The sequence below is a fragment of the Cetorhinus maximus genome, unplaced genomic scaffold (assembly GCF_964194155.1).
Source record: "Cetorhinus maximus unplaced genomic scaffold, sCetMax3.hap1.1 HAP1_SCAFFOLD_44, whole genome shotgun sequence".
Taxonomy (NCBI): Eukaryota; Metazoa; Chordata; class Chondrichthyes; order Lamniformes; family Cetorhinidae; genus Cetorhinus; species Cetorhinus maximus.
This window is the reverse complement of record NW_027596099.1, coordinates 3,242,458-3,253,299: the sequence shown is the minus strand read 5'-3', so window position 1 is coordinate 3,253,299 and position 10,842 is coordinate 3,242,458. Positions and strand designations below refer to the sequence as shown.

At 48.1% G+C, this 10,842-nt stretch overlaps 1 protein-coding gene across 1 annotated transcript; it reads left to right on the top strand.

The window, feature by feature from the left end:
• The first annotated feature begins 6,717 nt into the window (after positions 1–6,717).
• On the top strand, positions 6,718–9,716 carry LOC144672809 (uncharacterized). Its single transcript, XM_078534795.1, has 2 exons — positions 6,718–8,097; positions 8,472–9,716. Exons 1-2 carry the CDS (start codon positions 7,168–7,170, stop codon positions 9,714–9,716), a joined length of 2,175 nt encoding a protein of 724 aa, XP_078390921.1. The 5' UTR covers positions 6,718–7,167.
• Positions 9,717–10,842: the final 1,126 nt, after the last annotated feature.

The window sequence follows — 10,842 nt, the reverse complement described above, 5'->3', positions numbered from 1 at the left end:
CCTGCACAAAACGCCATTCGTTTGGCCGTCCAATTTTAGGTATCGGTAATATGGGTGTGTTATAGGGGCTAACGGTGGGTTTAAGAACCCCTTGTTGAAGCAGAGTATTTACGACGGGAGCTATGCCTGCCCCAGCGTCAGGGGTTAACCGGTACTGCCGAACGCAGGGCAGGACAGCATTTTTCCGCAGCTTAACACAATGATCTGGGGCGGAGAGCACTCGACCGACAAGATTTTTATGCAACGCCCACAGGCCACCCTCGACTACGTCTAACGCACAGGGACTGACAAAGTTAGATTGCTCGGGGGGCAGCTGTCGCTGCAATTTGACTGGGGGGTCAATTACTTTACAGGAGACTCCGGAAATCCCTGGGAGATAGATCCTACCCTCAACAGACCCGAACCATTCCAATGATCCAATGCATTCAGAGGTAGTGGTCTGTTGAAGTCTTTTTATCATGGGACCTATATGGTGTGACCGAAAGTGGGGGCGAATAGCTAGGGTCAGATGGGGCACAGACTCAGAGTCTCCTTGAAACAGAGGCTGCTGCTCCGTTGTCAAGTGTACCGGTACGCCGAAGCTCGCCTCGCCCAAGTAAAGGTAAGGATCAGGGCAGATGAGAGTAATGGTTCCTTTGAGAGTGCTGACCGTTTGATGATATGCGGGGTTAACCTTCACTGTATGCCCTGCGGTACAATGGAGACGAGAGTAATTCAGCACTACCTGTAACAAGCTTTTTAGGGTTTTAACAGGCGGCGCGCTAGCTAATCTATCAAGTTCCTGCCACAATCGGCCCATCCCTGCCATGTAAGGATTATCTTCAAGTTGCCAGCAGTATAGAATTGGTTCAGACTTAGTCTCAGGGGCGTCGTCAGGGGCAAGGAGAGGGGACGTTAACTGGTGAGTTTGGGGTGTGGGCACTTCCAAGTACATGCCTTGTGGCGTGCAGTAAATAGTAAATAGTAAATAATTTACAGAGTTTGGCGTCCCAGCAAGGGTAAAGGAGTGCTTTTAGAAACTATCAGAATCTCTTCCACATGGTTGTGTTCCAGTGACAAGGCAACTCGCTTAGATAGAGGTTCCGACAGGGGAACGCCTGCCACTCCTACGGTTACTTCCTTATTCAGACTAAGGGGTAATCCCAGGGAGGGAGGCCTAGAGGAAAGGGTAGCTCCAGTGTCCACCAAGGGTCGTAAGTTTGTGTCTCCTATTCTAAGGGTTACCATAGGGTGCGCTTCAGAGTCTTGGAAAAGTGATATAACTGCTCCCTGTACCATAGCCTCCCCTGGGCCCCCCTATTCTTGGGGAATAGGGTTATTGTAAGTAAAGGGGGGAATCGCCACATTCTGCTGGCCATGGGACCCAACAGGTTTCCTAGGGGGACCCGATCGACATTCTCTAGCCCAGTGTCCCCTCTTTCCGCACTTGCGACAAGTGTCAAGGGATTTATCTCTTCTCTGGCTTTTTACTTTCCCTTACGTTTATTCTGATTCTGACGAAAAAGTTGGGTTCTCTGCTGTTTGGAGCCCTCCCTGTTGCTAACAAATAGTCCCTCTCGGTCCATATTAACCAAAGCAGTGGTTATTTCAGTCCATTTCAAAGTTTGCCAATTTAAGTTTCGCATTTTGAATGACTGGTCATGTTGGGGCAGCATGCAATTCAGCAGTGTTTGTATGGCTAAGGGTCCGTTGCCTTCCAGGGGAACGCCCGCGTGCTCCTCCCAAGCATTACCGAATTGGGCAATAAAATCAGGGGCGCTTTCCTCTTTCCTTTGCAGGCACCGAGTTACTTCCCCCGTGTCCCCGTGTCTTTGTGCTGCTGCCATAATAGCAGTTTTTCCCCTGCCTTGCAGCCAATGTTCTAAACTTTCATTCCCAGCCTCTGCTTGCTCATCGTCTTTCCGCCAATCCCCGTTCTCCCCAGTCGGCACCGGAATGGTATTTTTTAAGGCGGCCCACGAGCTACCATAAGCAAACTTTAATAAAGCTTGCAAATCGCCCGGAAGGGGCTGGTAAATTTCACACATCTGCTCCAGGCAATTTAAAAACGCAGCTGGGCATTTTATAGGATAGGGCGCTTCAGCTATCATAGCTCGACCTTCCGCTGGAGTCCAGGGTTTGAGTATAAGCCTTGTCACCAATCTTTATTTTAGGGTTCTGAAGTACATGAGGGGTAGTCTCAGCCGCTGCCTTCCTAGAAAAGTTTCGTGAGAACCTCACTGGACGTTCGTCATTGAACTGACTACCGAGGCCGGATTCCCTTGTGTGGGGGCCGAGATCAGGTTGGGTACTGTCAGGGACATCATTTGATGGTCCCGCTTCTGCTCCCTCCCCCAAACCGGCAGCGGCAGCCGCGGAAGCCCCATTGGATTGTCTCCAAGCCGCGGCTATTTCTATGAGATGGTCCGTTAAAGGGTCGGGAAGGGTTGGCCAGTGAGGGTTGCCAGATGCCGGCAGTCTTGGAAACAAGGTATAAGGTCCCATTGGGTCGGTGCCGAGGGGATATGGTGGAGGAGCAGATGCTGCAGCTGGAAGTGCATCTATCAGCTTTTCACTACCTTCGGTCTGATTTTCCTTTTTATTCTTTACTTTGGGGGGTTGGTGGCATTTCGCCACCTCCATCCATTTACTAAAACAACCCATCATATAGTCGAAATCCCAGTTGGGATCTCCAGCCCCATTAGCTACCCCATCCCACCAGGCCCGGATAAGGGGTATTTTAAAACTTCCCCCATACGGCCATTCTCCCCGCGTCCATCCGTACAGGTCGCTGCTAAAAGGCACCGCATACCGATCATCGCCTGTTTCTCGTATTATAACGTCGGCTGGCGACTCCGGAGCGACTAGCGGATCTCCTACCTGCTGCCGAGCTTTGGTTACCATTATCCTTCGTTTTTCCGTTTTCTTACCCATCTTTAAGGGTCCCGCTTTCAGTTCCGGTTTCGGTTTGTTCTTAGTACTTTGAGAGGCAGGGGGAGTGGCAGAGCCCGCTCTGCTGCTGAGACCTCCCACTTATCTCAATAGGAAACTCAATTAGCAGCGCGGCGCGTTTCCGACCCTATGGGCTCACCGATGTTTAAGAATTCCTTACCAAGTCCTCCGATTCTTTGGGTCACTGAATTCTCTTTGGTCGGTAGCTACCCTTTTACTCGCCGTTCCCTTCTCAGCTGGGACGCTGATTCACTGCAATCCCCTTTCAGCTAGGATGCAGTTCGCACTCTCCCTAACTTGGGAGAGGTATTCCTCTCTTTTTTCCGCGAGGGTTCTTTTTTTAGGGATCCGACGAACCAGGATTTCAATCACCTCTTCAACTTAAGAGGCTACTGGACTTCAGTCGGATCCCATCCTCGTCGTGAATTTGTCGCGGAAATCGGAGTGAACACTCAGATCCAGGAGGTTTGTCTCGGAAGCCTTTATTAATCGTGATATCACGGAGAGCCCAGTAGTATACAAGGTAGTTAGCTGACACTCTGAGGAAGCATCAGAGTACACACATATTTATAGTAAAAGTCATACATATCAAAGAGCTTGAAGGTGATAAAACTGCCTAACCTTCAATAATTAATTACATTGAGAATCATTGTCCTTTCCATGCAACACACAATTAGTCTATTCTCGTTTATGACTACACAGGATATTGGGGGAAGCCCATCTGGTGATAAAAAAGTGAGAAAGAGAATAGAGAACCATGCTTGACATTTTCTTTAGTGCTAGGGGGTGGACACTCTAGAGAACAGATAACCATTGCTTGATCCTGTCTCTTTGTGTTGGGGGCAGACATCCTAGCCTTGTCTCAAGGATTCTAGGAAGCTTGTTTATGATACTCCTTTTCTCCTTTCCTGCTCAATTAGCTGGCAGCTGCAGGTGTCCCTGCTAGAACAAAAGAGGGAACTGGGCTGTAGTATTCCAGTATGGTTTTAACCGTTTAAATCTTAGTTGTCCTGTAGATGTATTTTATTCTTCCACAAGTACAGAACACGGCACATAACTTACTCCCTGAGTGTTTGCCGGATTTGCTGAGTTTACTCCACATTTCTAGCTTGGAATTTCCTCTTGCACTTTGGGAAAAGATCATCGGAGGCACCTGTCACAATGATGATAGAGTGGGTGTTGGTTGCCTCGCAATGGTGATAGAGTGGAGCGGCCCTCTCTTTTTGAAGACCAGATGAGGATCTGGGCTAGTAACTATGATGACAGTGCAGGTGGCAAAACCTGCCACTACAGTTACCAAACATTAACGTGTCATCTCGCTTCCACAGCAGTGGTGGGTCCTGACTGATTTGTGAATATCACTGGCCGCCACAAACGTGCTCATCCATTGCCACAACACCTGACTGCCCAAAAGCTGTCTCCATGACTAACGGGCGCACCGGGGTGGGGGTGGTTGAGTATTGCGCCAAGTACATTGCAGGATGTAAAAAACTTACAATGACGACAGGGGTTTGGATTTGATACGCCAGGTACAAACAATGAGCATAGTGGTGCTAATGGTATAATGGGGCAGATCTTATATTGGTTGACAAGCAAACATGGGATGATACAGCCTGATTTCCTGGCTGATGACTGATGTACCTAACAGAGCAGATGAGGCTTTTGATTTCTAATGTAGAGTGGAAAAGTGTGGATACAACAAATGCTCAAAATAAGGAGGTTCTCCAGATGGAGCGACTGATATGCCACGTAAACAGGTAAGATGGGGCGATATATCAGGTAGAAAGAAATAGAGGAAAGAGGTCATGAAGCACAATCCGTGGAGCGTGATATATACCAGCAGCACCAGGAGAGGGGGATGGTGAGCCAGCATACTGGTGTAGGTGTAGTTAGGGAGGAAAGCCATTACACAGGGAGAGGTATAATGGGCATAATGGGATCTGTATATATACCTGTACAGTGGGTTAAGTCTGATTGCAGAACGGATCGAGAGATAAAGCAGGCGTGGGGCATGGATTATTTTTCGTGCACAAAGTGGGGGAGTAGGCTATACGTGATGCAATGGGTGGGTTGATATAAAAGGTAAACTGGCAGAGGGGTAAATATATATTACGTGCTGCAGGGCAGGCAATAAGAAACACGATTTTCCAGGGAAGAAGGGGATGTATACCTGGTACGCTGCGGAGGCTGGGTGGCGGAGTATGGGAATATACCAGGTGCAATGGACGGGGGCTGCTTTGTTCGGTTTGACCCGGGAATGGGTGTAATATTCCAGTTAAATCCGCGAAGAGGATGTATATCAGCTACAACTGGGGGCCTTGGGGATATAGCACAGGAAAAGCGGGGAGGAGTAGTTATATACCATGAACACCGGGGGAGGGGCAGTTGCAGAAGTTGGAAAGGATGAACGTAGAGTGGTATCAAATGAAAGCAGCGAGTGGGGGAATATATGCCGGCCCCACTGGGGGAGTATGAGATTCACACCGGACGATCGGTATTACCAAATTTCTCTCTGGAGGGAGCGCTTTGAACCACTTCTCGGGGGAGGGCAAGGCCATGGCGGGTCACGAACATAATAAATTCTCTCTCTCTCTCTATCTCTCTCGCTCTTTCGCTTCCGTCATTCTCTCTATCTCCCATAAATATACGTTCAACGTCTTAAATAGTCAGTCGAATGCCTATAATAATGGATATTGTTCCTGCATTTCAGCATTTTGGTAACTTCAACTGACAAACTGACAAACAGCTTTATAAACCTCCTTGATGGTTATTTAATCTCTAAGTAGTCAAGACTCTGCAACGTCTATTTCACTGTTTATGGAAATTCGACCAAAAAATTCTCACTGAGCACCAAACATGGAGCAGGGAGATCTCAGGCCCCATCATGGTTTTACCTCTGTCAAGATCGGCACAGGACCTCCTGTCACATTGTAGGATGAGTGATGGAGGCAGGGGATTACGGGATTCATGCAGTAATCCTGACAACCGCACATGTAACATGACACAGAGTCCGAAATGCAGGCAATGGAAGCCCACACGTATTAGTATCGAATATAAACATGGTAAAACAACCAAAGATGCTGCAGAGAGCATTATATGGCAAAGCGACAACAAGAACTCATATTCATAATGCACATTTAACACAATCACGTGGCTCAGGTTGCTTCACATTAGCTCCACACAACACAACTTGACAACTGATCAAAGATTTAGTTAAACGGGTCGGTCTGAAGAATTATCTTAAAGGAGGACGGAGAGGCAGTGATTTGGAGCGGTGCTGGGGGGGCGGAATTCCAGATCATGGACTGTAGGCAACTGAAGGCAAGTTCAGCAATGGTTGAAAATCACAGTCGAGGAGGTTCATGTAGCCGGAATTAGGCGACCACAGTTATCATGGTGACTTGTGGGGTAGGAAGAAATTACAGAGATCGTGAAGGGAATGCCATGAAGAGACATCACAGACGTAATTGTGACTTTTTTTCGCAACTGACTGTAATATAAGGGGTTAACATGGTGTCCCAATACATGCAAGATTGGATCCAGGCACCAGTCGACCCAGTCGACCTAGATACACAGACATTATCTACTGAAGGGAGTCGGAGCCGCACTGTCAGTTATTGTGAAGGAAGAAAAACAAGTATCATAAACAAACTACCAAGAGTCCTTGAAACAAAGTTAGGAGGTCTGTTATCAGCGCATGAGACAGGCTCTAGTCACGCTATCTGTTGTCTGTTCAGATGACTAATCGCCAGATGGGCTACTCAAGGTTTTTGCGTAATTAAAACCGCACGGGAACAACGCCCAGTACTAAACAATGTGTTGGACGAGTGCCCGACGCGAACTCAGTGAACTCGGCAAGTAGCGCATATATAAGCCTGGAAAGTCCCCAGTTTGGGGAGTCTGCTCCGGGTTAAGCTAATCGCCGAGCGTGGGTCACAGGCGGCGCCTCCACAGAACTGACGGCTCCCAGTTCTGGTAACTCGTGGAGTAAGTATATAGCCAATCATGCCAGACCCGTTGTGAGTATCGGACCTGGTTTTTTTTATATATATCCTATGTAGGCTAGGTAGGGAACGAGCAAAAAATAAAATAATATTATCCTAGCAAGTTAGTACCCTGTTCTTTGTTTCTGCATCAAACTACCCGCCTGCGAACCTGATCCTCACAATTTCTTAAAACATTTTGGCGTAGTCGGCAGGATCAATCGCAATTGAGGAGGGATTTTGATGCGAAACAATGTTTGGGAAAAGGAATAAGAAACCAGAAGGGCAGGCCGAGGCGGTTGCGGTCCCAGGATGGCAAGGGCCGTGGCATAGTGTAGCGGCCTGTTTGCGGAATGGTGGGGGGCGACCGGAAAACTGGGAGGCCGAAGGCGTAGGAACCACCCCAGGGTCGCTGCTGTCCACCCTGGAGAAAATCCCGGTCCCCTCAAGGAACCCTTTGCCAGGGATCCAGAGGCGGATGTGGGCTTGTGCGGCGGCTTGTAAGCAGCAGTCTGACAGGCGTCAGAAATTGGAGGCTGAAATAGCAACCCTTAAGCATGAGCAGGGGCTCAGTAACGGGGATGCCTCCGTGTTAAGACAAGAAATTATAAAACTAAAGGCAGAAATAACTGCACTAACGGAATTAGCAGGGCGGGCGATCACATATTTGTCGTCTAGTAAGCGGAAGAGTGAGCGAAAGCGCCCGCGATCCGTGAACCCCACTCAAATAAGGGCGTTTGTGGCGCAGCTAAATAATGGGGCCGGCTGGGATATTGACCGCTGGGACGGGAATATATGGGGGGATTCGGATGATCAATACGAAGATGAGCTGCCACCCCAGGTGCGAGCGAATCCGGTCGTCCGGAGAAAACAGGTTCAGAGACGGCCTCCTGTTAGGTTTGAAGTGTTGTTAGATGATGAGGGAAATCCCCAACGAAACGAGCGAGGCGAGCCGATCCATCATGAGATCCCTCAGTTGCAACCTCCCCCGGAGTTCTCCGAGCTAACGGAGGACTTTACTACGGAGGAAGTATTATACATTACTCAAAGGACTCGCCGAAATCCTGGGGAGCCCATTGAGTTGTGGTTGGTGAGGCTTTTGGAAGAAGGAGGACAGCAAGTCCAGGTAGATTTTCAAGATGCGCCTAAATTCGGGGGATTGGCCAAAGATGCGGCAATAGACCTAGTATATAGACGACAGGCCAAAGATATGGTAGGGGAAAGGGGTACGGGGACTCTATTCGGGATGTACGCCCGAGCGGTAGCGGAACAATACCCGTTCCCGTCGGACTGGCCACCCCTGGAAGGAATGTGGACCACGATTAAGGAAGGGATACAGAGATTGACCCGACTCGACCAGTTTCTACGACGTTGCTATACCAAGAAACGACTTCGAGTTCAGGGGCCCTTACAGTTTCGGCTCCCCGGACAACTGTCCCTGACATACGCCACACACACTTGGCCCCCATAGCATCGACTTGTCAGACAATGGCCAGCACTGCCGCACGAACCAATGTACATTGGCAAGTCCGACTGCCAGTCATACCCGAATGTAACCCTAAACGACAACGACGAGCATGGTACGATACCTTGTTAGGAGGGGCAGGGACAGTAATGGGGATATCCAATGCTATAGACTCTGAAGTAACCCGTACTAAATTATCCAGTGCGGGGCAAGCAACTGCACAAGGCCTGTACACTATTGGCCGATGGATGCCGTCGGCCATGATGACGCAGAAAGAGACTGCACGAATTTTGCTGCATTCCTTAAAATGGGAATTGGACGTGTGGGATTCGACTCAACAGCTGTTCCAAAATTTTACTGTACAGCTGAACTGGACATTTTGCGGTATCCAAATGCTGCATGCCCATTTGCAAAAGGAACGATTTTTACGAATAGTCACTTCGCCTAATGTTCAGGCCTGGCGAGAGGTGTGGAACGTATCTGAGAGATTATGGATGAACACCTATCCGGACAAAACATGGTGTAATGCAACGCTGTGTAAAGGACATTTTGTAACCTTGAATGTAACTGATTTTGTGACTGTGTGCCGATATTATGTATTGCCGGTCATTACCTCTAATGGATATTGCTTTCTCAAAACAAAAGGGGATTGGTTCAGTCCGGACACCAATCTTACCTATGACTTGTCCGCGTGTGAGCAGGCGGATCAAGGAAAGGCCTGTCTGTTGATGGATCGATATCGAGACCCGTGCCTTACAGAAGACACGGCCTTGTGTGAATGGATGATTGAGGCACCCCGAGATATGATGTGGCAGATTGGTCCCCATACGCTCTGTGTGGCCACTAGTCATGCCAATGCCTTACTCCCGACGACCCCTTTTTCAGGTTGCCTTACCGGCATCTATCAATGGCGGTGGCAGAACCATACTTACCTATTGACCAATCACAGCGAAACGCAACACCTCACCACTATGCAGTGGCAGGTATTGCTGCACCCTTGGAGTATTTCGCTAGAGCGTTTTAAACAGGCCCTCGATCGCTCGGAAGAGCTAAAGCAGATATTGCAACAACATCAAATCAATGTTACCCGGGTGACTGTGTCCACCTTTATACATGGCCAAAGGGTAGTACACGCTGCTCGTGTAGTAGAGGTGGAATCCGCCCATCACTGGTGGGATCTGCTCAATGGGCTGTCAACTACGGCACGACGTTCCCTATTTCCTCCGTTGTTCATTATAATCGGAATTTTAGTGATTCTGACCTGTTGTAATATACTGACCTGTATGTATGTTTGCCATGTACGGCGGCAACTGGAACAAAACATGTACATGTTATAACAATGTATTGCTTATTATTATGTATTTGTATAATCATTACATGTATTGGGCCAATCAGTGGAATGTAATATAAGGGGTTAACATGGTGTCCCAATACATGCAAGATTGGATCCAGGCACCAGTCGACCCAGTCGACCTAGATACACAGACATTATCTACTGAAGGGAGTCGGAGCCGCACTGTCAGTTATTGTGAAGGAAGAAAAACAAGTATCATAAACAAACTACCAAGAGTCCTTGAAACAAAGTTAGGAGGTCTGTTATCAGCGCATGAGACAGGCTCTAGTCACGCTATCTGTTGTCTGTTCAGATGACTAATCGCCAGATGGGCTACTCAAGGTTTTTGCGTAATTAAAACCGCACGGGAACAACGCCCAGTACTAAACAATGTGTTGGACGAGTGCCCGACGCGAACTCAGTGAACTCGGCAAGTAGCGCATATATAAGCCTGGAAAGTCCCCAGTTTGGGGAGTCTGCTCCGGGTTAAGCTAATCGCCGAGCGTGGGTCACAGGCGGCGCCTCCACAGAACTGACGGCTCCCAGTTCTGGTAACTCGTGGAGTAAGTATATAGCCAATCATGCCAGACCCGTTGTGAGTATCGGACCTGGTTTTTTTATATATATCCTATGTAGGCTAGGTAGGGAACGAGCAAAAAATAAAATAATATTATCCTAGCAAGTTAGTCCCCTGTTCTTTGTTTCTGCATCAAACTACCCGCCTGCGAACCTGATCCTCACAATTTCTTAAAACACTGACCAACGAGCCAAAGATGAGATTGTTTCCCTCGCCTCATGTCTGTTTGCTCAAATATTATTGACTTTTAGTGAAGCAAGAACTGGAGTTGTCACAGGTTATCAGATCCAGGTGAGGGCGCAAAGTACAGAAAGTCCGAATAAGAACACCATGTTTTTTCTAAAAACAATGCTCGCCTTTCAGACAAAAAAAGAGATGGGAGGGATCACTAAACAGGCAGAAAAAACAGCTTTCCCAACAGCATTCGCTTGTTCTTGCTTCAAAAGTAAAAAAGCGCGTTATTCCATCTATCTTGTTTAATGTGAATACCTTTGTGGGCTGAATCTTTATTTAGCCTTTAGTGGTAAGAGGGATTATTTCACACTTCCTACTC

What these genes read in the sequence shown, in the direction of transcription:
- LOC144672809 (XM_078534795.1), top strand. Translation starts at nt 7,168, where the DNA reads ATGTTTGGGAAAAGGAATAAGAAACCAGAAGGGCAGGCCGAGGCGGTT. An exon ending in CCAAAGATGCGGCAATAGAC is followed by an intron (nt 8,098 to 8,471) that starts CTAGTATATAGA and finishes CCCGAATGTAAC; the next exon opens with CCTAAACGACAACGACGAGC.